General features: G+C 33.0%; 1 protein-coding gene across 4 annotated transcripts in view; it reads right to left on the bottom strand.

Annotated features, from left to right (window-relative positions):
• Nucleotides 1-5,991: 5,991 nt before the first annotated feature.
• LOC129803595 (AT-rich interactive domain-containing protein 5B-like) overlaps nucleotides 5,992-23,846 on the bottom strand; it is a 42,881-nt gene continuing 25,026 nt past the window's right edge. For 2 of the 4 annotated variants that reach the window (XM_055850286.1, XM_055850287.1), the window contains 4 exons: nucleotides 19,318-20,235; nucleotides 19,011-19,248; nucleotides 10,242-10,663; nucleotides 5,992-7,489 (listed from right to left, as the gene is read on the bottom strand). In XM_055850286.1, the coding sequence (XP_055706261.1) occupies nucleotides 6,425-7,489; nucleotides 10,242-10,663; nucleotides 19,011-19,248; nucleotides 19,318-20,235 (2,643 nt within the window). In that variant the 3' untranslated portion in view covers nucleotides 5,992-6,424. The remainder of the gene's footprint in view (nucleotides 7,490-10,241; nucleotides 10,664-19,010; nucleotides 19,249-19,317; nucleotides 20,236-23,846) is intronic. The other 2 variants (XM_055850288.1, XM_055850289.1) reach the window with 1 other exon arrangement.

The following is a 23,846-nucleotide window of genomic DNA, read 5'->3' as shown; positions in this document are numbered from 1 at the left end:
AAATTGAGTAATTAAATAAAAAACACAGATCCAAAACTTTTGTACAAGATCCTTTAGTACAGTAAAATCAACGATAAGCTTAAATCAGCTTATTGTATATGAGAGATTCTTAATGTGGTACAGTTCGAAATGCATAAAAATTTGATTTGAAGCTGAAGTCAGAAAATATTATACAGTAATTTTGAATCAAATTTCTGAAATAAATGTAAATTTTGTATTTTAAACAAAATTATGTAAAATTCGGATGGACTAACAGAAAAATTAATTAAAACACACATCTATTTGTGTGTTATCCGGCTGACACCTTCCTAAACCCACTGATGCGATGGCGGTTGATCAAACGTCCAGCGTAAATTAAAGTGTTATTTTCCTTTTATCATTAAAATTTCTTCATGATATTGATAAATAAATTCTGATGTTCTTCAACAGAAAATAATTTCACATAACACAAAATATAAAATCACAGAAATCGTCGTACGCTCAAGTAGATATATTTAAAAAAAATTATGAAGATAAGGTAAAGTACCCTCACTCGACCGGGTTCCTCGACTCGACCGGTGGGTCAATTTTTGAATGTTTCATGCTTCGGCAATTTCTATGAATTTGTCGCTGGTTTGTATTATTCATGGAATGATTGATTTATTAATGTTAGATCATACGCAAAATATTATAGCAAATATAAGGAAATTGAATAAATAAATCTACCGGTTGAAACGAGGAATCGGTCGATCGAGGGCACTTTACCTTATCTCTTTCCAAACCAGAGATATTGCGTAGTACCGACGACCGGACGGTCGGATCCGAAATTGCCGGCTTATGATTTTCGGTATCAGGGATGTTCAAAATATATACCCTGTGAATTTCAGCTCGATCTGACCACTTTCAGAAAATCCGAGGATTACAATAGGTGTGATTAGAAGGAATCACACCTAAAAACCGCTGAACACATTCAAAAATCCTTAAAGTCTTTTTGTCCCTCAATTAGCCGGATATCGAAGAACAGAATATATGTGGGAAATACAACGCATCCTCCATAATCTTGTCGAAAGAAATGGTATTTTTGGTTACTCAGAATCTGATTTGACGTTATTTGTCGAAAAAAATAGTTTTCTCGACCAGAGCACCACAATAGAACGTAATGTCCCAGACAGACTTACGGCTTAAGCTGAGAGAAGGCTTGACGTAATTAAAATCAAAATAATGTTCAGATTACATTTCCATCCGTGTCTCGGCTTAAGCCGAGAAGCGGCTTAGTTAGTGGGAAACTGACGGGAATTTAATTAAATCATTATTATGATTATAGTTACGTTAAGCCACCCCTCGGCTTAACTCTTAAGTGTGTCTAGGGCATAATGCCCTAGACAGATATACGGCTTAAGTCAAGAGAAGGTTTAGTGAGAAACTAATGGAAATGTTGTCCAATCATTATTTCAATTCAATTCAATTTATTAAATAAGCAAATAAGGACAAACCGTCCTCTGTACAATAATTGTCCCTATTCAATTTATTGTCTGGGATTTAAGGAGTGCGTCGCAATCACAAATCTGAGGATAAGCTCCCTCTTCCGCTGACGAGGTAAGCTATTCCATAAAATAATTCCCTCTACAAACAGGGAGTTGCGGAGAATGCGACACACCCTGAACTCGGCACACGGAGACACGAAGCCCTAGTGGACGATCCAGTCACCACAAACTCCGCGAGATACCGTGGCCCATTAGTAAACAATAATTGGGAAACAAAGTTATTATTATTTATTTTATTTTAATGTACCGGGCTTTTATTGCCATTTTGTACATTGTTCAGTTTACAAATTTATTACTCAGTTTACAATGTTTCGTGAAAAATGTCCATTCAGACGCTTCAATCATTTGCACCGGGCGGGACTCGAACTCACAACTGTGACAGTCGAGCCAGGGGTCACACCGCCCAAGAGTCGAACGCTCTTACCAATTACACCACGGACCCCCCAGGAAACAAAGTTAACATTTTATGATTATTTTGATCATAATTAGGGGGAAGTGGGGTACCTTTGAAAGTGGGGCACCTTTGAAATTTGGGTTTTTCACCTATGTTTAAGTGGAACTGAGCCATATCGTAATGTAATTTAGCTTCTCAATATGTTTGTGTATAGTTAAATTATATCATTATATATATAAATTAAATTAAATAGTTAAATTATATCACGATAAGGCTCAATTTTGTTTAAAAATAGGTGAAAAATCCCAATTTCAAAGGTACCCCACTTTCAAAGGTCCCCACTTCCCCCTACGTTAAGACGTCTCTACGCTTAAGTCGTAGGTGCATACAACACATAAAACCTTTCTCTTAAACCTGCTTATTTTGCTATCGTTATTATAAGGCGAAATTAATTTTTTACACTAAAATGGCAAAATCGAACTGATGGCGTGATCTAGGAATGATATGATGTATTTAGACGAAATACAGACATAAAAGTCTTCTACATGCCGTAATAATTATCAAGATTGATTAGGCAAGAGTCGAAATAATTGTGATTATATTTTCTGGAAATTATTCGTTTTTCACTTAGCGTTGCTCCTATGAGGTTTAAATGCTCTAACTAGAAAGGCAGACAATAGATTCTTGGTAATTCATTTCTTTTAAACCCGGAATATTTCCATATTTCACGTTTGATTATGTTTGTTAAATAAAGCAAATATGCTCAATTTTTCTGTGGTTTTGTCAATTTTCTTGTTCTTTTACACATTGAGGTTTTTTTTATGGAACCTGAAATATGGAATGATTTATGCGTATCCATATAAATTTATTATGGATATTACAAAGACTCTCGCTAATTCGGCTCTTTTAAGATCGGACGATTTTTTAATTCGATCAGCAGTTAAATTTCATAGGAGCACATCGACGTTTTTCAAGTTTTCGACTGAAGCAAATACAGTAGACTCTCTCTCAATAGGGCATATGGGGCAAAATATCATCCAAATTATCGAGAGATTTGGGCATCAAAATCATTATAAATTCTACAAAAAGCGCTCAAATTTTAAGAATCACGATAAAACAAGGAGAAATACAGCGAATTTGAACTAATTTGCTTTAGGGCAGAATCATATTGACAATAAAATGCTCGCCGTAGCTTCACCGTATTTCGTTAATTTACGAATTTTCTTTGCAATTCTTATGCAAATTTTCCATCACTGTATTACCTATATCTCATACTCGGTGGCACTAGGTGAAAATAGTATAAGAAAATCGAATACCGTCGTTGCGGGTGACTTTGCACTCGGGGGGTGACTTTGCACTCTGCTGTTCGTAAGACTTTCATAAATTCTAGCACTTATTGATGGTCTTCGCCGATCCGGTCTACCATGTCAAAGTATATAGGGATATGTTATGTACCAAGTAAGGTACAATGATCCCCAAAAGGATTCTTGTAGTTTCACTAATAGTCAATGAAATGCTAATATAGGTATTTTGTCAAAAAATGCCTCCGTGAAAAAGTTATCTGAAGGTGCAATTCCAAAATCGATTTCAGAGTAGTAAATTGCCCAAATCCAATCTAAATTTATCTGGCTAGAATAATCCACTTCGATTTTGTTGATTATTTTTATTAAAATATTTTTTTTTCCTATTATCTTCCTAAGAACACATGATTTATGTTATAAAATTGCATATATTGGTCTTTCTAAAGCTTTATTATAGAAGTATTTGGCTAAAAATTATCCAATTTTGTGCGAACTTAAGATAAAATGACCTAGATCTACAAGATGGTATGGTCGCCATCTTGATTTGACGTTTCTGTCCGCCATTTTGAATAACTGTCAAAACAAAAAACTTATCCGATTGAGCTGAAATTTTAGTATGTTGTAACTGATGTCAAGGACTTTTCAGAACATATATAAAATCCGACCTGGATCAAGCGATTGCCTAGATATAGGGGCTCCAAGTTCAAAATTTTAACATTTTCATGAATACAGATCTACAGGGAGCTTCTTTTATCAAAACTATCACAAAAAAGACAGCGCCATCGTTAGGCGATGAGATCTAACAAACAAACAAAAAGAAAAGTAATGTTTTTGTTTATAACAGCGTATTATTTGAGAATCTTAAAAATTGTTTTCGCAAAGATGAAAAATAACAAAATTAATTAAATGCACTTTTCGTTTATTTTTTTTAATTATATTAGAGTAAATAAATATATAAAATTAATACCTCAACCATTTTTAATGGTTACTAAGGCATTTCGTTTAGGTTTCAAATATTAAAAATTAATAAATAAAGACCACCAAAATATGAGTATTACAAAATTTTAAACTTTGAGCCTCTGTATCTAGGTAAATACTTGACGTAGACTGGAACATAAATACGTTTTGAAAAGGTCTTTACATCAGCTACAACATACTAAAATTACAACCCAATCGGACCAGTTTTAGGGTTTGACAGTTATTCAAAATGGTGGACAGAAATGTCAAATCAAGATGGCGACCACGTCATCTTGTAGATCTCGTGCATCTTACCCTTAGATATGAAGATCTTCATTGTCGTTTATTATCACAAATTGTTGATTTTTTAGTATTTATTAAAAAGTGCAAAGTCACCCGCACCTTATCCCAAGTGCAAGCTTTTCTTCTTGATTTTTTTAAACATAGTAAAATTTTATGAAATTAATGCTAGTGGCACAAAATCCATTCATTAACAACTGAATACAAATAATTTTACTCATGCACCCCCCTCCTTTCACTTTAACAATCCACTTTTAGAGGGTAAAGTTGAAAAACAGCGAAAAAACGTGCAAAGTCACCCGCAACGACGGTAAATAAAACGAAAATGCGATAAACGGTGGGCAAAAAAACTCTAAGAGAAATGAATCGTACAGTTTTTTTGCTCACCGTTTATCGCATTTTCGTTTTATTTCTTTAATTTTCTTATATTATTTTTAACCTAGTGCCACAGAGTATGAGATAAGGTAATACGGTAATCGAGAATTTGAGTAAGAATTGGAATAAAAATGCGTAAATTAACGAAATACGGTGAACATTATACTGTTAATGTGATTCTGCCCTTAAAGTCAAATATGAAAATCGTTAACAAAATTTTGCACCCGATTGAAAGAGCCGATTGAGCAAGAGTCTGCTGTATGCTCAAATTTGCCACGGTTTTACTCAAGATCGGTCGAGTAGAACCTAAGGTACAGAGTTTTGAATTTCGTAAACTATGATCCCCTACGGTTCTACTGAAATCACGAAGAATTCACTAAGCTTTTTAATTATTACTTAACTTAGATTACAACACTGAAAAAAATGAACATCATCATCAGTAGAGTAAAAAGGGTTAATTTGGAATTATGTCTAATTTGGAACTGAGATAATTCCCAACAGTTTTAAATGGCAAAAGGAAAGATCAACGATGAAGTACTAGTACTTCTTCGTGATTTTCTTTTTCTGTTTGATCATTTGAAACAGTGAGAAAATCTCAAAATAATTCCGAATTACCCCATCTGACCCTATGGGCTTCTCGTGCATGCAACGATTTTGGAAAAAAATAGAATCTGGATCTGGATGATAAAATTGTGACAATTTAAAATAGAGCCATAACTATTTAAATTAGTTTTCTTATAGCTCGGTTTAAGGATCAATTTCCTTTTATTTTATTGAAAATTTTAAGGCCTCAATTGTAACATACTAAAATTTAAGCCCGATCCATGCCATCATAGGGGCGAAATTATTAAACTATAATAATTAGACGGTTGAGTAATTTTTCAGCCACCCATTCGTGATCATGAGAACCACGAGAAAACACATTTGGCAAAGTTTGAGCCCGATCGAAGAACATGAGATTTTGTGAATTTTGTTGTTGTTGTTGTTTATGCTTTCAAGCGTAAAATGATCATTTTTGGAATCAAGCATTGTTGTTTTCTTTACCGCTCCACATACATATACTTTCCGTTCAACCTGTAATACCAGTATTTCCGGAAATATTAAAATATTATACACCAACTACAAGAAAAAATATCAAAAATGGTTTTAAACTAATTTATTTTACTCTCTTTGTATTGTTTCTTCGAAAATAATTCCACAATTATTCACAATGATTACACAGTAAATTTAGAATATTCATGAATATTACTTTAACACAAAAAGTGACCTCATCATATCCACTAAATTATCTCTTTGCTTCATTTTACTTCTATTTATCTTTTCTATCGCTTAACACGAAAGCACACACACAACTATCCAGATTTATATCTTGACACCAGCAAAAATTACATGAAGATTTTGTTTGTTTTTTTTTTATTACAAAAAAACAGGTGGTTATTCGTTTAAATCCAACGGGTTTTCTCTTTCATTTTCAACAAGGGGATGTTGTACAAACCCGGTATGCCTGATGCATCGCTAACCCGGCAGACACATTATGTCGTATCACAGTATGATCACTAGGACACGAGAGGGAGCTACTTGCCATTCTTGGCACCACCGTCAAAGAACTGCGAGGGCGGTAGGAAGCCTTCAGAGCCATACATGTAGGACAGGAAATAGGGATTCATGTTGGCATTCAGTTCGGCCAAATTGGCAATTGTCAGTCCGGGTGGCAATTGTGGGAAGTTCAGCTGTGGATGAGTTGCTGCAGCATTCGAACTAGATCCAGACAGCCCAAATCCCGGCAATCTAGGTGCATCTGACAGCACTTGTGGCAGAAAATTCCCATAACCCAGGGCTTTTGTATCCCCCAAATTAGGTGGCAGAGCTGGTGGCACAAAAGATATCATGAGATTGGGATTGGTGAGTGCAGGAAAATTGGGTATAATGCTGGCCATTCCTCCACTCTGACCCTGTGTGGAACGCCCACTGGGTTTCTTAGCTGTCAGATCTAGCACCTCAGTAGCACTACTAGTACTAGGCACACTACTGACCATTCTCTGTGAGACATTCTCCTTGGGATTCCCAAAAACCTTTCCAGACTGCGTAAACATGCATTTGGACTGAAATTTTGGGATATTCTCCACCTTCCGGAATACACTTTGCTCCTGATTTGGCGCCAAACGGGGCTGTTTCAGTGGTTGACCAACATCCTTGGATCTAATTGGTGTCACCTCGAGGCCACCTTCACGCAAAATATCCAGCTTTCTCTTGCGAATTAGCGGAAACATGGCACTAATTTTCGAACTGACCGTCACCTCTTCATCACTGTCACCGCGCAAATCAATCGTGGGCACATTCTCTGGGAATTTCCGTCCATTTGCTTTAACACGGATATGCCGAAGTGATGGTACCTTCCCACCACCTCCCCCATTCTCATCACCATTGTCACTGGAGTCGCTCCCTTTGGTGCCCTTGGGGAGTGTTATCTGCTGTATCTTTATCTCATTGGTTATCTGAATTTGATTGGTGATCTGTTGACTGCTACTCTTCGTCACATTCCCACTGCCAGACACCTGAGGGTGAATAGTTGTCTGATGGACCGTAATAGTGGTGCGTGGTTGCTGTATTTGAATTTGCTGCGATGATGTTGTAGTCTGCTAAAGAAAATAGTTAAAGGGACAATGTTAATAACATTATTCCATACAATTTATCAAACAAAATGCAATAGTCAGTGAATAAAACCCATCGCAAGAGCTACTTTGTTTTAAACATAGTGAATTGGCAATGAATATTGATAACTCGTACCAATACTATATCACTATCTAAAATAATATTCAATTTTTTTTTCAAGGACCACTGGGTCGATCAAACTTTCAAGCAGGCAGGTTAAAAAATATCCCGTATGCCAACATTTTTAACCCTTTAAGGACGATTGGAACACCGGTGTCCCATAAAGAAAATAATTTTTCCTGACTACCTAAAGTTATTTCTTTTTCTTATGTCTGTACACAATTGTAAAGTAGAAGGTTGAAGGAATCTACAATATTTTTTGCAAGTCTCTAGCTATTTGATATGTAAGTAAATATTTAAGCTCGAAAATGGCGAATTTTTAAATTCTCAAATTCATAACTTATTTTATTTATTTTTTATACTTCTAATATTTTTTAAGCAAAAACCCTTTTGGCAATAAAAACTACAATACTCATACGTAATATTATTCATTAAAGCGAAAAATATTATTCATTGGTATTGTCAGAAAAATTACTTAATTTTTTGGGCTATTTTTGTCCCTATCGTTCATAGAAACACAAAATACACCGAATCAGGCTCTGTTGGACTTTCCAAGGTTAGATGTAAGACTTATCATTGATTATGTTTCTCAGTTTAATGTTTATTGTTGATTTTCAGTCCGTAAAAAGCGTCTCGTTGTTAAAGGGTTAAGGTCTAATAAACTGTGCAAATTTTACAATTTTTTACAAATAAAATATATTTTTTGGATAATTTTAAGAATAAAGAATTTTGTCAATATGAAAGTGCTCTTATGGTCTCTACATACTAGAGAAATTTATGTCCATATTGAAGCAAATTCCCTACGCTTGTGTAGGAAAAACCCTTCAATATGGACATGAATTTCTCTAGTGTGTAAAGATCATTACAGGAAAGGTTATTGCATTCCTTTTGAAGAACTTTGAGTTCAAATGAAGATAGTTTTGCGTAAAGTCTGAATTAGAACTAATTTTCTCTTGTGCTTCCTCACTATTATCGTATTATAAAATTTACTTCCTCGATGAATGATAAATCGGGTCTCGTTCAAAATTCCGAAAGCCTAAATTTCGAATAGTCAAAATCCTGAACCAAGCGCCTGGCAAGTTGGCCTTTCTTAATGGAGCTATTTGAAGCCAATTCCTAAATTGATCTGGGACTCAGCTCACAGTGCTCCAAGGAAGAAATTTATTTAAACAAAAATTTAGTATATTTATCCCTTCATACGGAAAGGTATCTTATAATACGGAAAAACTTCTCACTTTTTAAATATTTAGCATAACGATCACGAGTGCAGAAAAATTCCCATACGCATTTGTATGTGAAAGTAATAAATTGGCTTCAACTTTGAAGGCCACTCGCCGGGGACTAGTCCTGAACGCCAAAATCCCGCATGGGTCGAAAGCCTGAATACCCAAAATTCCGAATGGACCAAATTCTGAACGGATCGAAATACCAAATGGGTCAAAATCACGAAGGGACAAAATCTTGAACGCCAAAATCGCAGACGTTAAAATCTCGCAAGGAAGAAAAATCCGAAATCCAAAATCCCGAATTCCGTAAAGTGTCATAGCTTCCGCAATTGCAGCTGCTCTTGCTGGAGGCAAAGGAAAACTTCTTGTTTTAGGAAATTATCTTACGCATTATCCTCCGTATAATTTCGTTCCTTTCCGAATTTTGACCATTTGGGATTTTGGATTTCCCGATTTTGGCCATTTCGGAATTTTGGCGTTCGGAATTTTAACTTTCGTGAATTTGGTTATTCTGGATTTCGATCCATTTAGGATTTTATTTTGACTCATTCGGGATTTTGTCTCTGTATTGTCTATTTCTTAAAAAATAAATGTCGTTTTTAAAAAAAAATAGAAAAGTTAACTCGTAAAGCTAATCCGTAGGTCCAAAGGGAAACGCGTTCCCATTTTTACTGACAAGGATTTCTGTTTTCTCGGGCTTCGTGATGCAAAGAAATGGCAAAGCGTCCCAGCTATGCGGGATGATCGAACTCACGAGATAGATCTCTCCGTGTATTAATTTTTCGCATGACATTTTGGTGCTTACTGGTCTAACTAGAGATCAAATCTTGGGTTTGTCGGATTTCATCATGCAAAAACTGGGTTTCTCAGTCGCTAAATTGACAAAGTAGTGGCTTTAAAATTCAAAGATTTTGGGTTCAATTCTCACATTCAAACCTTTAAAATCGAAAGTTTAGATTAGACAAGAAAATGGTATGTACAAATGCTTGTAAAACATTAAGCTCTCCTTTATCCGGATGATTAGTTATTATAACGTTTCAGACTGGAGTTTAACCAAGCTGCCAAATGTTTGTAGATTCTAAACTAAATATTAAGCATATTTAGTGCTCTTTCAATATCTAAATGAAATTTCGGTCTTTATATCTAATCTTAAACCAAAATTTATCGGAAAATCTTGCTTTATAAGAAATTGTAAAGGTAAAACCGTATAAATAAACCTTACATCTAAAGTCTGTATAAGATGATCAGATTTGGCAGCAAGTTTTAATTAAATTTACACTGGATAAAAAATGTACCCATTACCAACTATTGAACTCACAATCTATCCCGTGCCCGTCCGCTTGAAAGTTATTAAATCAAATGAAAAATATTTTGGAAAAATTCACTCACTCACCTCTTCGTGGCCAGGAGATGAACCAACAATAACAGTCACTGGAACGGAAACCTGCATCTTCTGGCGCTCCTTCTCATGCTGCTTGAGCTCCTTGGCCTTCACCTTATTCTGAATCTCCGTCATCTGCTCTCGACTCAATTCTGGCTCAATTTTCTCCACTTTAATGCCTTTCTGTGATGACACAATTTGACCATTGGCCAAAGTACATCCATGATCATCTTCTGCTACTTTTTCCCGCTTGCAAGTCTCATCGGATTCTTGCAGACTCCGCTGGTGCAGTTCAAAAGGCAACAGCACCTTCTCGTACTTCTTGTGCGTCAATCCCGGACTATTTCTCTTCAGAGCCTTCCACAGACGATTGACACTCACAGTCTCGTACCCTCCGAACTCTTGCACCCTCGTGTAGATATCATACAAATTCACTAAAAAATAAAAGAGTTATCCATTAGTTTAACTCTCTGTCTTGTGGATTCTTACGACAAGGATGTGAAATGCTTTTTAACTCTTTCTCGCAAATTAACATGAAAATTAAGTAATGCCATCAAAAACTTTATTCTGCTAATGACGTCTTACTAAAAGTTTTCCTCTGAGGTTACTGTATAACTACATAAATTTGCAACTTCACGTGAAAATAATTCTGTATTATATAATAAGTAATAACAATCTTGTGAATAAAATGTTATGAGTAGTCACTATACACTCCGTACACTCATTTGTAAATGATATTGATTTTAAATGTTTTGGAGAAAACACAATTATTAAGCGATTTGAACTTTGAACCCCTTTCGCACTACCCAAAATTAAAAATCTTATCAAATTTAATGTAGTCCAGTAAAATTTGATGAAAAGTATAGTTTTAAGTTCTTCAGACCAAACAGCTACAGATAGCGGCTTGGTGTATTTAAGGGGCTCTCCATAAGTCGAAATTGCATCATTACAATACCTTTACTTTTCCAAAATAATTTTCAAAATTTTTCGAAGATCCTTAAAACGTGTAGTGCAATTTCACTTATTTCCGAAAATATTTTAGAGATTGCTGTCTACGCCGATGATAATCTAGAAACATTTCTATTGACGTTTTCTTCAAGATCTCCAAAGTCAATCATGCTCTTCTACAGAGCACATTTCTCAACTCGTTGACAAGGCTTTTAAATCAAACATTAAAAAGTAAAACAGTAAAAAACACTTTACAACATGCTAAAGTAATACGCAACTTAGTTTTGGATAAATTTAATTAAGGGAGACCGGGGCAGAATTAGCCATATATAGTATTAGACAGTGGTACACAGTAAAAAAAAATTAACACTATTATAGTGTGTAATCTTTCACACCACTATTATAGTGTTAAATTTGGAAAAAGTGTTTAATTTAAAATTGTTTAATTTAAAGTTGTTGAATTTCATGATGTTGAATTTGAAATTGTTGAATTTAAAAATTGTTGAGTTTTGTTTATTGTTGAATTTTCTTTTCATTTCGAAGATTTTGATTTTTTGCCTTTTTAGACATTTTTATTGGTTTTTTCCTGTACTCGGGATCCCCCCTAATGCGAAATTATTACATCTGATGCTCGGATCTTCACGATATACTTATTGCGCATATAAATATTTGATGTTCTATATGACTTTTGCCCAATGAAAAGCATCTCGACTGAAGTATAAGTCTTAATTGGAAATTCAACAATTTTTACACAACTTTTGTTTAAAAATTCAACAACTTTTGTTTGAAAATTCAACAACTTTTAAATCACGAAATATTGTTGAAAAATTTTTATGATTATAACAGTGAGAAATTTTACACAGATCGCAATTAAATAATTCGGTTAATAAATTAAATAAATCGGTTCATAACCTACCGATTCATCGGATTCCAAAATCTTTGCAAGAAATCTAAACTTGTTCTAATCCATGGAGAAACACGTTTTTAGAGTTATTTTAACGTTTCATCTTGAAAAGCTGTTATTAAAGTAAATCATGTGCGCTAATCCAGATGGGAAAATGGTCGATTTTGGGTTATATGATCAAGTTTTTTTTTTATAATAGCCTTTTGAACTTTGTTTGAAAAAATTAAAAAAAAAAATCTCAAAAATCTCGCTTCCACGTTTTTAATTTTTTTTTTCAATAATTCACATTTTACAACATTTTCAAAATTAAACAAACCTGTTAAACTAGAAATTATTAGTTTAACTTTTCAGGGACTATAGTACACCATAAAACTTATAAACAATTCAAAAATCAAAATTTTAAGAACTCGCATTTTAAATTTTTTTTTAAATTTTTAAATAAAAAAGTCTTTTATTGACAAAACGAGTTCGGGGCGCAACGGAAAACGCGCGACTGTCAACGCAAAGGTTCTGCGATAGTATCTGACCTCTTCTTCGAAATTTCAATACATTTTTTTTAAATCCGAATTGAAGAAAATCGGTTAAAAATGAGCCCTCCTAAATGATTGGCCTTTGAACTTCAATAATTCAGAATGGCGAATTTTCCAGGTAAGTTTGAACGAAATATTCGCCTAGGCTACCCATAATCTAAAACATATTCGAAAATAAATTAAATCGGTAGACCGTTTTTGAAATAAACCAAAAAAAACATGATCTTGAAGGGGATGGAAAAAGGAAAAAACGTTTGGAGATAATGTTTTTCTATTGGGGGTTATTGAAGATCGGAAAGTTGATATCTTTCACCATTTAAGCTCCATAGCTGTGATAAAGAAAAAGCGAATTACAATAAACTTCTCTCTCTTTGAGTTCGAACTTCGAACAGAAAAATATGCATTATCCTCAATTATGTTTGTTTCAATACTTTTGGCCATTTGTTTTAATATTGAATTTAAATTAATTAGAGATGTAACAACTCCGTTAGAATATTAGAATAGAGCATATTGTGCGTGTTGAAGTTACTCTTATTCTTAAATATCTTTAATTAGTCGTTTTACTTTAGGTGACCGAAAATAATTACTGATTTCATGACCATAATGTGTTACTCCACCTTATTAAATATGGTTTATAGAACACGATTTTTGTTTAGGGGAATAAAAGAAAAATTAAAATATTCAAAGACTGATACATTGAAAGACTGATACATTCAAAAGCAAACCACTAGTGATTCAAAGACACAAATTGCACTTTAGAATGTTTATTAGCGAAAATTAATACGAATTGCATTAATATTTTAAAAAGCTTGTATGACAACACTACTTAGCATTAATATTTTAATCAGTAAATACAATTACTAAAATTGTATTTCAAAAGTCACTACAAATCATGTAATTAATTATTTAATCTCGTTAACATTAACATTTATATTTTCATTTATTTCCATTTAGATTCTCTATCAAAAAACACAATATTTAATGCATAAATGCAAAAGTCCCAATGAAAGTTGCAAATCAAGAGACATTTAAATTATTCAGAATCCACAAGGAAGTTCTATGTATAAAATTTCCGTTCATTTTCTTCATGTGGGATACCACTGTGACCTGAAAACAGAGTCTGACTCTCCGAAAAACAACAATGAAGTACATTAAATCTTGCACGGAAGAAAACTTCAATAAAATTCTTTGTTAAGATTCTACTGCAGATAATGTTAATAAAAGTAATATCTTTCTTCCGATTTCTTAACTGAAAATGTCACTCTTTTCAATAAATCAATTTAAACGTATTTAGTATCATCAATTAATTGTAGGAAAGTGACGGCAAATAAATTTTCTAGCGTACCAAATGTAACTAATTGTTCCAGTAAATATTTTTTCCACTTTTAATTATAATTAAAAGTAAATTGCTTTCTTGCGTGTGAAGCTGAAGCTCGATGGAATAAAAAAAAAAACACAAATTTTAAATCATACCGTAAGAATACTTCTTAAATGTGTTACATGTTCAATTCCTGCAATGTGTTGAAACACCTGAAGCTCTCACGGCCAAATGTAAATATTCTCAGACATTTTTTTCTCTTAACTTTTTATCGGTATAGTGAATAAAATATTACGCGAAAATTTCTTTCTAAAATGGCACTTTGCGTAAAGTATCAACTTGTGACATCTGCATTTTCCCACCACTTAAAAATTTTCGTAGAAATTGCACTTTATTCAATAACGACACAATATGTATGTATATTATTTACAATACAAACAAACTATAAAATACTTTGAAATTTTACTTGAAGCGTTGTTAACATTGCTAATAAAATTGTTAAGTAAAAAAAATGTGAAAGCGTTTTTAAATGAGATTTTTAATATTTTCATACTAACTAATATTCGTTTATAACTTTAAGTTCTCCACTCAGCTGTAAATTAAATAAATAAGGCAATATTTCTTATCTTCCTCAAGTCGAAAGTGTACGTCAGATAAAACCATTTTATAAATGGCATGAACTCAATTATCTTAAACATATTTGGCATAAGCAAAACAAGTTTATTAAATCTAAATGAAAGTTATAGAAATATGTCCAAAATTCATCACTATTTCTTATTCACTAATTGCTTAAAGAGTAGAATATGTTTAAAAAACTAAATATAGTTAAACCACAATAAATACCTGTTAGTCATACAAACAGTAATAGCAATGACCGTGAAAAATTGAGGTCTTTCGCAGAAAATACAGTAAACAGTTCAGTATCTTTCATATAGCAAATAATTTCATATCAAATAGAATTTAATCTAGTACAATAGATTCCTAAAATGGATAAAAAAATATATATATTGCAAAGTAATATTTTGGAAATGGTCTCCAAAACCCCGAATCCTGATGACTTCAACACAATATTATGTAATACAGAGCCCTAATTTAATTAACTCGAATACTTTCGTGCAAATTTTAGTACCTTTTTGCATATTAAATTAACCTTTCTACGGTTATGGTAAACACCATTGAAACATAACCCCTCATGCATTCATGTATGATACCAGAAATATTCTCCGTATAAGCAAAACTGTAAAATTGATAACATATAATACGTTATAAGCTGCATTCTGGGTCATAAATAACCTTAAAATCTATTAATGTCTTATCTGTCTTACTGTGTTATCACACTTGCACATTAAAATTTTAATATGATTCACATTAATTGTCGCTGGTGAGAGTCCAAATGTGTAATTTGTGTGTTTGAATCATTTTATATTCAAAATTTGATCTATTTGTTGATAAAAAGATAGACTTGGCCTGCAAAATTTGCTATAAATTGATTTATAGCATTAATGCGAAAAATTAATGCGATTTTCTCTTTAATTTTTTAATGTGAAAAATATTTATGCTTTAGGTAAATTTAAACTTATTTTTGCAGGCCAAGTCCAATTCTTTATCAATAAATAGAAAAACCCCAAATATTAAGTGACTCAAAGACACAAATAACATATTTGGATGCTCACAAGCGACAATTAATGTGAATCACATTAAAATTTTAATGTGCAAGTGTAATAACGCCGTTATACAGCTTAAAAGTTACACTTACATAACCTTTTAAATCTATGCAAGCTTCGAACACAAAAAAACTTCAAATTCCTCCAAATGTGAGAAAATATATTCACTTAATCTGTTAATACAACTAAATTAACTGATAACATAAATCAGCTAATTATATATAAAACTTTTTAAAATTTATTTTTTACATTATTTCAGAATTATCAAAGTTTAAGCCTTACAAATACTTTAATTTGGAAAATGAAATAAAGTAATGGAAAATAAATATTTTCCAAACTTGGACATTCACTACTCCAATACAGTTTTTACTTCATTTCCTCCCAAAAGAAAAAATAATTATTATTAGTAGTATTAAAATCATTATTGAAACAAAAATTTTTTATACGCCTAGAGAATTGCCAAATATTTCAAATATTCTCAGAGATAATTCAAATTTAATTCAAAGGCTTTTTAGAAATATAGATAAACTTAACGTGAGTAAACTCGGATTGCACGCAAATTCGATTTAGAACTAAAGATGAGAGATATTGTACAGCAATTTGGAATCAAATTTCTAAAAAATTTCAAAATTTTTATTTAAATCAAAATATCTAGGATGTAAATGAAATAACAGAGAGATGATACTGGAATATAGACCAGAATCTCCTCTAAAATTTTGCCCCAAAACTTGATCTGTAACTGAGATAATAAAATAAGAGGAATTGTAAAATAAACTGTAATCAAGGAAATATAAAATCCTTCGTTCAAGTATTAGTTTAGATCATTTCAAAGGTGAGTTTTGTTTCCAAAAAGTCATCCGAAAAGCAGGTCCCAGCGACTGAATTTTTAAAATTTTTAAATGAAAATTCTAGAAATCATATACTTTGAATTTTGCACTTTTATATGCTTAAGAGATTGAATGAAATATTTTTTTTACAATGTTTAAAAAAAATTACAGAAAAATATGCTGTTTTTGTTTTAATCTTTTCAACCTACATACCCTTAAGACCTACCCTTAAAGAATAAAAAAAATCTCATGAACTAGAAGACTCTACGAAACCATTTTCACCCCGCTACCCCTTTCGAAGGCTGTTTTACTGCTTGAACTCCACGGAGAGAGCAGTACCTATATATCGCTCCTTGGAAATTACAAGGGGCCAACTAATTTTCGGCCATTTTTCAGGAGACAGAATGAAAGATTCAACTTTGTGTAAATAAGTATCTCAATTTAATGACTGAACAAAAAAAATTATTTCATTTCTATTTGTATGAGCACTAATATAAACATCGAAACTTTTATATTTTTACCTTTCAAAATATGTTTTTTAATGAGTTAGCTCCTTGTCGTTATAAATGATGTGCAAATTTTGCTGAAATTAGAATGACAAGGGATCAACTTGCTTAAGTTAGTCCCCTGTTCCACAAAAATTTGAATGATGAATATATTTTGTGCCCCTTTACTTCAAACAAAATTATGCAAGTAATCAAAAAGATTAAAATTTTGAAAAACTTTTCTAATAACGAAATTTAATGACTTATATCATCTGAAAATTTATTAAATTGTCTTTCTAAGTGCATTAGAATCTCAAAATCGCAAAAAAAATGAGTTGACCCCTTGTAATTTCCAAGGAGCGATATAATCCCTCGATTTTATCACCCGCCTCAAAATTTTCACCTTCCAAGGAGACCACTTTTCTCAACAAATCTTCGCGTTTCAGACGATTTCTGAGAAATGTCGTCACGCATTTTGACCGTCTGTCCTCATAAAATCAAAAATTCACGATTTTTGACCAAAAATATCTAAGCTCAGGAGTTACTTAGGATCCTGAAAAAAATATCCTAGATTTGGACATCCTTATAGTTTATAATCATCCATAAGAATCGGATTTTTATCGATTCTAAATAGTCTAAAAAAAATTGTTGTTTCCATGGGTACCCAGAGTCCCAAAAGAGACGAAAGAGTAAATGGATTTTCAACGGATTTTCCATTTAGGGTAAGTGTGCCAAATTCCGGACAGCTTGCAATTTCGGCCACCTTTTTTGTTACTCGAATTTCCATGAACTTTCAGATTTTACGTACTCTAGAGATTATACAATGCAAAAGAATAACAAAAAATGTCGGTTCGACAAACGAGATGACGTGAAAAAGCAATTGGAAGAATTCCCGAAGGGAAAGGAACTATGAGAATGAAGGTGGCCGAAATAGGGCACCAAAGCTATGTCTATATTTTTATTCATTTTAAAATGTATTAAGTATTATTTTACAGTAAACATAAACGGTAAACTCTTTACAAGGTTCCAAGCAACACTCTTTCAGAAGAAAGAATAAAAAAAGATCAATTTGTATTTAAAATATAACATTTCAAACTTGAGACTTTGACGCTTGCATGCAACTATGCCGAAATTTGGCACACTTACCCTAATAAAAGCGTCTTTCTCAATCGATTCAGACAAGTATGGATTCAATTCACTGAGAAAAAAAGAGGGTGCGATTAACTTTTTTCCTCATAACTTTAACACTTTTTAGGTCTAAAAATATATCAACATTTTTTAATGTTAATTTTACATCTTTTTAAGGATAAAATTAACATGAAAAAGGGTATCTTTAACCCCCAATACACCTAAAAAGGGTAATATTTACACCGATTTTGGATCAATACTGCAAGGCAAAATTAACATTTCCGGAATGTTAATTTAACTTTTTCGGATTTCTCTCAGTGATTGAAAGCTCTTGGTATTTCATACAAGTCTAAGCTGGTTTTGTCGGATTGGTATTCGGTATTTAAGCAATCGGTCATTTTTATCTGAATTTATTTTTAATTGGCAAAATGAAAATGAACTTTGTGGAAAGCTTGATGTCGTATCGAACCTTTTTTTTAACTGGCTAAAACTAAAGTCAGTTAAGTCAATAAGGATCTCCACAGCCCTAACAATCTCAATCTGATTAAATTCATTGAAAGCAAAACCAAATTGAATGCAAAATTCTCCCCTTTCACAGCCAATCAAATAACAGGGTCAGTAATCTAATCAGATCGTTAAATAAAGTGGAATTTCATGAGGTGACATGAGCAACAGAGAAGCCAATTTCAATATACAGAATGCGAATGGAGTAAGACACAATAATCAAATGTGTGTTGCCTTCTCAAGTTACTGGTGTGTACTATCAGATACTTTATCTCTTCATTTCACATCCCCATAGTTTCAATCTTTTCTGCCGCCCCCAAAAAGCCATTCAACCAGAGAAATTGTACTATTGATATCCAGAAATTGTGAATATAAATTCAATTAATCTCATATTTGGTAGATTTCTTCTCATTTTGTGCGGGGAAAGATGGTGTTTATGGGATAGATATAACATTTATATGCTCTCTACTCACCTCGCCTAAGGCTCAGCCACATAACCTTGGGTATAGGTGTCTTCCTCTCTACCATAAATTGATGAAGATCCGTGAGAAATTTCCTCTCATTCTCCTTCTTAGCCTTTATCTTCTCTTCATTCATCTCACTATCATTCTCCGTAGTTTCCGTACTTTGTTCCGTTTTCAGCCTAACCCGTTGACTTCTTTGACTGAATCTCAAATGCTGTTGCACCTCTAGTTTTGCCTTGGCAAAATTCTAGTGTTACAAGAAATATTTATTTAAGATAAAAAAAAAATAACGTATAATTTCAAATAAATATCTCACCATCTTTGACGAACAACTCGAAGATTCTGACTCGGCAGCTGACTCCGAATCACTAGAATCCTCATACTTGACACCCTGATGCTGAGCTTCAGACACAATCTTCTTTCTCCTGCCACGTGGTCTTCCTTTAAATTTTGGAGCCAAATGATTGCAAAGCAATTCATGTGTCTCCAATTCGGGATAGTCAAAGGTCTCCTTGCAGAACATAATGCGATTGCAGGAAAACTCAATAGCACTACCCCCCAAGGCATCAATTAGATGGCTTTTCAGCCAGCCATTCTCAAAATTCTCCATGCGCTTCATCAGCGCCCTGAAGCGGCAGTATTTGGAAAAACTGACCACGGATACACGAGGCACAAAAGCTGATGGTTCTGGATACATCTTCATGTCTCTTCTGTCCACCCTAAAGCCCCAATTCCACTCAAGATTAGCATCCAGCCATGACAGAAGATCATCCCCCTTGATCACAACACGATCTGAAATGGCCACAACCTCATCCTCACCCTGACCAGTGCGTCCTGTGGGTGTATTCTCGGGCAGGAAATATAGACGCAGTCCAATAAGCAGACACTGTTCATTCCTATCTCGCCACACCATCCGAATCTCAGCCAGGCAGGCAATAGGCTGATCACTCCATGGACGTACAGGAACACAGTCTCCCAATCTCAACACGGATATACTCCGATGTTCCTCATTCGACACAATAGATTCACTCCGACGCGGAACATTCTTCCGCCGTGTATTAACATTGTTATTGTGGACAGGTTTTGGGTTTATATCGTGGGGTAGGATAAATGTTGGAGAACTGGAACCTGATGGCGGTGACGAGACACCACTCGATGATGGCACAAAAGATACAATTTGCACCTGACTGTAAAATGTGTATGGTCCATGATAAGCGGTTGCTGGTCCAAAAGCCTGCAAACAATTAAAACATAATCGCATTTTAGTCAGAAATATCAGAAATTAATGTAGGCATTTTCTCTCATTTGATTATCTAAAGAAATTCATATCGTAAAATTATCCGGACAAATGAAATTGAGAGTGCAGACAACTCTCTTCAAATTTGATATGAAGTCAATTAAATGAGATTGTAAAGAATACCAGCTAAAACCTAGGATGATTAACTAACGGATGGAGCATTTTAATTCACAAATGGTATATTTTTCTTAAATTCTTTATAATTTTTAAGCTTTAGATCCCACAAAAATAAATAAAACACGAAATGGTAGCCACATATACAGAGAATATATTTTTACTAAATTAAAAATTTTACTGGAGTTACAGATAGAAAATTTGTTAGGAAAATTCAAAAAATTGCGAATTTTACGCATTTTTCATAAAGGCTTTAGGAACTATTATCCTCGTGCAATCATTATAAATTTTGTGCTAATAACATAACATTAGATACTCTTTCATTTGGTAAAAGTTTTAAAATGATAGCATTTGGTTTTATACTAAAACTAAAAAACCACTTAAGAAAAAATATACCACATTTTTGTACGCAAAATGTATGAGAATGGTCTGCCCTGGCTAAAACAATATTAAAAGTACTCTAGAATTGAATCCAAACTCCCAAACTGGTTCGCCCAATATTCCGCGTTGAGTGCAACAGTATTATTCATCATACCGAGATATTTGTACTACAAGATAATAATTTTTGCAATTTCATATCCCATAGTGAAAGAATCTGCTAAACTTTAGACTTTATTGTAGGAATAAACTAACGTGATATGCGATCAACATAAGAAATTCAGAAAGTCTTCGGAAAACTAACAATCATTCAAAGAAACACATTAACTATCTCCAGAGCTTTCGGCTCGGTCTCCAAGCCTTCATAAGTGGTCAAGACTTGCAAATTTCTCCTCTGAGACTCGTTCAGGGTTCTGATCAGGATTAGAATAAGACATAAAAGAGAACGGGGCACTACTTTGCACTGTCTTTAAACAATTTTTTGTTCAATTCTTGGCACAATTTTTAATATTTTTCTCTTCTTGGATTTTCAGCGAAATCCCCCGTAGTGCCCCGTTACTTTTCATGCGCTGTTGCAATCCTGACCAGAATACTGAATGATTCTCAGATAAGAAATTTACAAGACTTGACCACTGATGAAGGTTTGTTATCCGAGCCGAAAGCTCTGGAGATAGTTGATGTATTTCTCTGTGTGATTGTTAGTTTCCCGACGATTTCCGGAATCCCTTAATATGATTTGGACTTTATTGTGATTCATTTAGGTAAATCACCACAAATGCTTTTATTATATATGAAATTTATCTAAATCAGACAATTAGATCTTTAAACCGGGCGGGACTCGAACTAACAAACTGTTAATCAAGCCAGAGATTAATTCGTCTAAAAACCAACGCTCTTTCAAACTGCACTACGTGATCCTCAATAAAATATTAATAACAACATTATGGAATAGACAAGGTCCCTACACTCAACGTTAGAGATGTTCATGTCGTACCTTTAAAACCATGGACGGTTTATGGTTGTCAAATTAACAAAAAATAATTAAATGGTTAAACTATACAAATTTTTAGAACATACAAAAGTTGTCAAATCTCCCATGGCAGACCTTCTTGCAAACGAAATTTCCACTCAGAAAAAATACGAGTAAAACTTACTCAAGTCAATGTTAAATTAAACTGAGAGAAATCCGAAAAAGTTAAAATAACATTCCGGAAATGTTAATTTTACCCTGCAGTATTGATCCGAAAACGGTGTATTACCCTTTTTAGCTGTATAATGGGTTAAAGCTACCCTTCTTTCATGTTGATTTTACTCTTAAAAGGTGTAAAATTAACATTAAAAGATGTTGATATATTTTTACACCCAAAAAAAGTTAAAGTAATGATGAAAAAAGTTAATCGCAGCCTCGTGATTTTTCGTTGACACTTTTTCGTTGTGATTTTTGATTCAATATATTTTAGAATTGATTATACTTCTAATTAGGTGTAAAATTCAGAAGTGTTGTTTCAACTTGTTTTTAGAATATCTCTTACTCTTTTTGTCTTAAAATTTACATGGAAAAGAAGAATTTTATTAACCCTTTTAGGAGTTAAAGCATCTTGTTTTAAGAGTTAAAATAACTCATTTTAAAAATTGAAATAATTCATGAGACACTGTTCGACATATTTCTTTTGGTGTTCCATAAGATATTTGCCAAACGAAAATCATCTTGTCTGAAGTATATTCTTAAATCCACAACACTTAATCATATACTTCAGTCGAAATGAAATTTTACATCGAAAAAGAGGAATAAATACACCGATATCCGTTGAGTTAATTCAACTCACATGTAAATTCGTTTCAACTTTAATTTACTAAAATTTACAACGGAAAAGTGTAACGATTACATCAATATCCTTAGAATTAATTAAACTCGGCGATAGAGCTGTTTCAACTCTACAGGTTTATTCTTAGTGCAGACAAATTATGCTTTACAGCTTGAACTCTACGAGAGAGCATCCCATAACTCTTCGATTTTGAGTTATAATTTACAATTTTCATCCCTTTTCCAAGAGATTTTTTTGGTAGAACTTTGAAAATCTGAAGTTTCGAGTTTCTAATGTAACGCTTATTAACTGTCTTCCCGTCCTTTCGTCCGTCCTTCTGACCTATTTAATTCGTTTCCTCTTTACCATACTTAGAGGCTAAATGGTTGGAGATAGCGACTTTGAATCTTTGAGAGACCCCCCATTATTTCTTAGGATTTTTAACATCACTTTCATTGTACGTTTTTTTAATTTTTATATGTTTTAGAGATTACCCAGACATTTCGTTAATATACGATATGAAAAATTTTAGTAGGGGAAAGTCCTCATGCTTTCCACGGTCCCAAACTTCATAATGACTAACTTTTTCCTGTTTTTCTGAATAAATATTACACCGACATATATTTTAAAAGCAGAGGATTGTCCCCTAGTTTTTAAAATATGTGTGCGATGAGTCAAATTTATTGAGAAATATAGGAAGAATTTAGTCATTATAAAGCTTGGGACTGTATTAAGCATGGGCTCTTTCCACTTTTCAATGATTCCAAAACCTGTACAATATTATAAATATTTTCGACAATAAATATTTTAATCCTTTAAAAAGTTTATGCATAAATTTAAATATTTAACACCTGAGATGGTTTCAAGAAAATTTCTTTATTTTCTCTTTGGGGATACTGTCATGTTAATGTCACTGCTTTTGAAGGTTTAATAAATTGAGTATTGCTCCAATTTAATTTTTTGCGGACCCAATAATTTTTTACTGTTCATTTTCTGCAGCAACTTTATTGAAAAGCATTATGAGTATAAAAAAAAATCTACATAAATGAAACCATTTAAAATGTTAAATTAATCTTTTGAACTGCCCTACACCCCATTTCGAGCTAATAAATTTAAATTCGTCATTATATTTCTTTCATAAATGTTAAATTATCAATAATTCTAATTTAAACTTCAATGCAATTCTGTCTTCCTGTCAATAAAATAAACATAATTATTTATTTTGTTGCAAATCCTTGTTAGCAATATTTT

The sequence above is a fragment of the Phlebotomus papatasi genome, chromosome 2 (genome assembly GCF_024763615.1).
Source record: "Phlebotomus papatasi isolate M1 chromosome 2, Ppap_2.1, whole genome shotgun sequence".
NCBI lineage: Eukaryota > Metazoa > Arthropoda > Insecta > Diptera > Psychodidae > Phlebotomus > Phlebotomus papatasi.
The sequence above is the reverse complement of the archived record's forward strand: the minus strand, read 5'-3'. Positions and strand labels throughout refer to the sequence as shown.